This window comes from Arctopsyche grandis, chromosome 10, assembly GCF_051622035.1.
Source record: "Arctopsyche grandis isolate Sample6627 chromosome 10, ASM5162203v2, whole genome shotgun sequence".
NCBI lineage: Eukaryota > Metazoa > Arthropoda > Insecta > Trichoptera > Hydropsychidae > Arctopsyche > Arctopsyche grandis.
Window position 1 is genome coordinate 30,021,216 of NC_135364.1, and position 5,272 is coordinate 30,026,487.

Sequence of the window (5,272 nt, forward strand, 5' to 3'; positions counted from 1 at the left end):
GGCAGTGCTCAGTCCAATGACTTGATATCGCCTAAGTATCGCCTTATAAGGGATAGATCTCTCAGGACATCTTCGACGTCTAATTTGTTTACCTATTGTTATGGTCACGTACGGATATGTCTTCCCACGACATTCGCTCCCACGGTACAGGTCAATTCTGAGAAAGGACCAATACCAGCCAACTCGGTCGCCATTGTTTAGCCTACATGCACTTAGCCTGTCGCTAATCCTTAAAACCACTTACACCGGTCACACGGTCTCTCAGGACGCTACCCGGCCTAATCCGATCGCAGTTACTCTTTTTAGTGTACGTAACAATATACACGTACGTGTATTATATTTATATTAGAAGTACCGAAGTGGGTGAAGCAACCGAGAACCTAGGATTTAAAGAGATTTTATTTTTTCTTTAATTTATACCAGGAAGGCCTAACAGGTAACCCCAATGCGCCTTCCTGGCCAGACACATTGTATATTTGATACAAATATTATAAGTATTATACAAAGTACATAAATATATATCAATTAATGGTAATTGGATTATAAGTCACATTGCGATGGTCACAAAGACAGTTTTTGCTATGAAAACCGCGAATGCGGAATATTTGGCACTCGATTTTTCGTTAGTATGATGGACTTTTCAGCTGCCAGATGTTCCGTTATAGAGATTTTAGTGACTTTTGGGGGAGCTCTTTGTGACCAATGATCACTGAACCCAATTAATAGCTACAGAGACATCTATGGTCAATTTTGCAGCATTTTAAACAATTCAGTAAATATGTACATATCAATTAACATCCACAGAGACATTTATTGTCAAATTTGTAAATTTGCAGCATTTTATACAATTCAGCAAAATTCGATATTGCTGAAAACTCGAGATTTTGCAAGAAATGCCATTTGAATAAAAAAATTGGTATGAAGAATGGTATCCAAGACAGAAGTGATTGGAAATATCTCTGCTTAGAAATAAAACACGTCAGTTTATCAGTCATATATAACTTTATAAGTATATAAATAGAAAACATAACAACAATATTGTAACAATGATTATTTATTGACTAATTGGTTGAGAGCGGTTTATAAGAGAAATACGTCTCGTACGAGGTACATGATATCCTTTAAAGTGTGATAAATCATTTTGAAGAATTTCGTGAGTGAAATCATAACGTGCCACATCCCTAAAAAATAATACAATTGAAATATATTATATTTTTCATCAACGAGATACATCAAATAAATTTAATTCATTTATACTTCATAATGTAAAGACATCGACGAGACAATAAAAAGTCGGCAAAAAGGTCCGTTTGCTCCGAATGCCTCAATCTCATTACAGCCGGCGAAAGTAAACACAAGCCTGCTACTGTTCTGCCGCAAAACTGAAAAAGATTATTTATAAAAAAAAATCGTAGTGTTATTTATTATATGTAATGGGATTGTTATTGATTGTTGTTGCATACTCTAACAGCGTCCACATGCGGTTTGATGTATCCTTTCTCATCAAGATCCAGCACGTGAGTGTGTGGAAGTGCAGTCGTCACATCTTCGAGAGAATGCCTCCGCGCTCTCTGCAAAGCCTCGGCTCCAATTCCGCTCCATTCTGTGCGTTCCGTTTCTCTAAATCCATGAATGGCCTACGAAAACTTGCACTCAACAAAATTGCAACGCACAAATTTAATATAAAATATACGAAATTTATATATAAAATATACATACATCATCCCAATGATCAAATTCGTATCTCATTCGTTTCATATAAGGTTCGATTTCAGCGAAAAGTGCGTTTTCTTCAGCTTCGGATATAAAATTTGGTACAATTTTCATTCCCTTTAAAAGTCCGCATTTGATATGTTCAATGTTTTCAGAAGCTTTATCCCAGCATGCGCTTAAATCAACATAGTCTGGAATTTTAGTATCCAATTCTGTAGAAGCTAGAAAAATATATACATATGTACAAAGTCTTTTATTTACGTATTTGTCCATTATATGAAGCCAGATTTTAAAAAATCTTTTTCTTTTAATAAATTTATTTATATATATATATATATTTAGAGATAAAAACTGATTACACCAGAGATTTTTTATTACGTCCGAAATGGATACAGTCAAATAATGACATGTTGTTCCTCGGTTTCAGCAGTGTGTGAATTAATGAAATTTTAGCAGTGATTAACTTTGAAATGCTGAAATGAAGTATGCGAGTGAGAAGGAGCCTAATCCAATGACGAGGAAGTATTCAGCTGGTTTGTTTCACCTTTTCTGTTTAGTATGTTTGTTGAGATTTACTGTGTAAATTTCTCTCATATAATTGCTCCAGTCGAAGGTTATACTTACGACACTGAAGAATAATGCATCATTATTTAAAATCATACTAAGCAGAATTCATTCGGAGACAATGTATTCGTGTCACTTTAAAATTAAAATTTTATGGCCTCCGGAATCCATATATTTTATAACTAAATTAATGAAAATTCGACTATTTTTTAAAATGGCTCCTGATAATGGGAAAATATATTTATTTATTATTATGGATATAAAATTTTATATTATATTATAACCTAACCTTCATTCGCGATAGACTGCCTTCTAGCAGTGAATAGTGAAATCCATTTTTTATTAGACTTTATTGATAATAATACTAGGTATGTGATTTTTCTCGTATTTAAACTAGAGATTATCATTATTTGCGATTAAAATATTTGACATTTACAACAACACGTAACACTGACAGTTCTATATTTGGCCAAAGCAATTATATAATAAGGTATATCTTAAATTTGGTTCGGTGATTATTCCGCAAAAAGCGATCTCGCGCAAGTTACTAAAATCTCGATCACTGAACATTTGGCATTCGAGTTCTCGTTAGTACAATATTTCGCGTGGTGAATTTCGATTGATGGAGTTTTTGGGTGCCAGACGTTCCTTGGTCGTGATTTTAGTGATGTGCGTGAGATCGCTTTTTGTGGAATATTGTACCGAACCAGTTCATCGTTTTTTACACTATAGTTACCTTTCACAAAAAAAATAAAGCGATTATTTTTAATTTATATATTCTAAGAGCCCAATTCGAATATTTTTCTAGTGCTATAATCCCTATTCAATATGAGATGTCTAGTTATCGTGTATTTTATTTTTCTTCACGTGCCATGTCCTCCCAAAACGTCGGCAACTAGATGTTCCATTCGTACTTTGTAAACGGCTGCTCGGAAAAGTGCTCGGGTACTGAGGCCATACCACTGCCGAAGATTCTTTAGCCAAGATGTTTTCCGCCTGCCCCTACTGCGTTGACCTACGATTTTCCCCTGGATTATTGGCGCAACAGATCGTATTTCTCGTTCCGCATCACATGCTTTTGAGCACTTCGACATGCTTTCCCATCAAGGCTAGCACCTCGGCATTGGTACGACGCGCCACCCATGAGATTCTCAGCATCCTTCTATATGTCCACATCTCAAAGGCCCGTAGTTTTTTGCACGTGGCATCTGTCAGGGTCCATGCTTTTGTACTATACAGAAGGATGCTGAAAACGTAGCATCGTAGAAGTTTAAGACGGAGTGTTATACTGAGATCACATGTGATTAAGACATTTTTCAATTTTAAGCATGCAGCTCTTGCTTGCTCCACTCTAACGCGAACTTTCACACGTTTCACCCAGATAGCACCCAAGATATCTGAAACTATCTACTCTTTCCACTACGTTGTTATTAATTTTTATATGAGAGTTGAACTTATTGTGTGTCGACTTGCTGAATATCATCCATTTGGTTTTTTTTATATTCAGTGTCCTACCCCGCTCTAGAGCTATGCACAACAACTGCGTCCAGTGTTGCCTGCAAGTCGTTCAAGTTAGTGGTCAGTTTATTTTCTATTATTATTTCTATTTGTATCTTAATTTTTTGTTTTATCTATTAATTTGTGGGAATCTCGTCACATTCATCAAAACATTTACTGCGACGCAGAATACATTCCCAAAACCGGTTGAAGCACACCTGCAGCCATTAAACTAAACTCAAGCGGAACGGTGCCAAAACCTTCGAGAAAGCTCCACCCCTACCAGTAGAGCGGAAACAAACCAGTCGAAGCACACCGCAGCCATTAAACTACATCGAGCGGAACGGTGCCAATCATTCCAGAAAATTCTACCCCATCGACAAAAGCACATTCCTCGCTTACGCATCAACAACAACCACCACGGGTCACGTGATACCCAGAAACACTATAAAAGGAGGTACAACCCAAACAACGCCAGCCGACACACAGCAGCAGAGAGTCGACATCCAGCTCCTGACCTGCCACCACTACACTACGCGGACTTGGAAGATCAACCAGCCGAACGAGCCAGCAACACACTGCCGTATCCAGATACCTTCCGAACATAGCCGAACGAACGAGCCAGCAACACACTGCCGCATCCAGAGACTTGCTGAACATAGCCGAACGCCGAGCCAGCGACACTCTACCATATCCAGCGACTTGCCGAACATAGCCGAACAAAGAGCCAGCAACACACTGCCGCATCCAGAGACTTGCTGAACATAGGCGAACGCCGAGCCAACGACACTCTACCATATCCAGAGACCGCTGAACGACATACTTTTGCCCACATATTCTAATACCTTTGTACAATATTTAGGCAAACAATAAAACTTTATTAAAACAAGCACAACAGTGTTTCGTTAGGCTGGGATACGGTCAACACATCCTACCCCGCCTACAAATTTATTTTTACATACCTCCTTTACGTTTCACTTATTATTTTTTGTTTTCTCCCTCTCTTATTTTAATATTTTATTATGTAGGCGATTGTGAAGCATTAGGTTTTTCCTGTGCTGCCGCAATGGTCAAAAACGTTAAATAAATAAATTTTCAACATACATAATTAATCGTTGGGAAGTTAGTATTATTTTAAAAGAACGACAACTTTGGCCAATTGCTTTGTCGCCGTCATTCTATTTATGAAGCATTGGGGAAATTTAGAGCGGGCGATAAAAAAATTGATTTATAGTCTCGGAATATTTTGACGTTGGTAATAAATTTACTTTCACTAGAATCAACTTTTGAATGAAAACATCAACTTTTTGTCCAACTCGTACTTCCCTTCTCTGTTCAACGCATATCTTAAGATTTGGGCCCCACCCCATTTTTTTTTATAGTTTTTCTACGATATATTTTGAATACATTCGCCTGTAGATGGGTCAACGAAATTGTAAATTATTGTAGCTAGGGTTCGCCTTGAAATGGTATGGTATCGGCTATAATCGAAAAATGC

At 37.3% G+C, this 5,272-nt stretch overlaps 1 protein-coding gene across 1 annotated transcript; it reads right to left on the reverse strand.

Moving 5' to 3' along the window:
• Positions 1 to 985: 985 nt before the first annotated feature.
• On the reverse strand, positions 986 to 2,764 carry LOC143917779 (alpha-ketoglutarate-dependent dioxygenase alkB homolog 7, mitochondrial). The gene is made up of 5 exons (XM_077439361.1): positions 2,567 to 2,764; positions 1,720 to 1,934; positions 1,464 to 1,637; positions 1,258 to 1,382; positions 986 to 1,181 (listed from the first exon to the last, which is right to left on the reverse strand). The coding sequence occupies exons 1-5, from the start codon at positions 2,682 to 2,684 to the stop codon at positions 1,055 to 1,057; spliced, it is 759 nt and encodes a 252-aa protein (XP_077295487.1). The 5' UTR covers positions 2,685 to 2,764; the 3' UTR covers positions 986 to 1,054.
• Positions 2,765 to 5,272: the final 2,508 nt, after the last annotated feature.

Bases quoted from the DNA above. Each gene is read 5' to 3' on its own strand.
- LOC143917779 (XM_077439361.1), bottom strand. From the start codon at position 2,684: ATGATAATCTCTAGTTTAAATACGAGAAAAATCACATACCTAGTATTA. The intron at 1,935-2,566 runs GTTAGGTTATAA...ATATTTTTCTAG, and splicing joins GCAGTCTATCGCGAATGAAG to CTTCTACAGAATTGGATACT. The intron at 1,182-1,257 runs GTATAAATGAAT...ATTATTTTTTAG, and splicing joins CGATGTCTTTACATTATGAA to GGATGTGGCACGTTATGATT.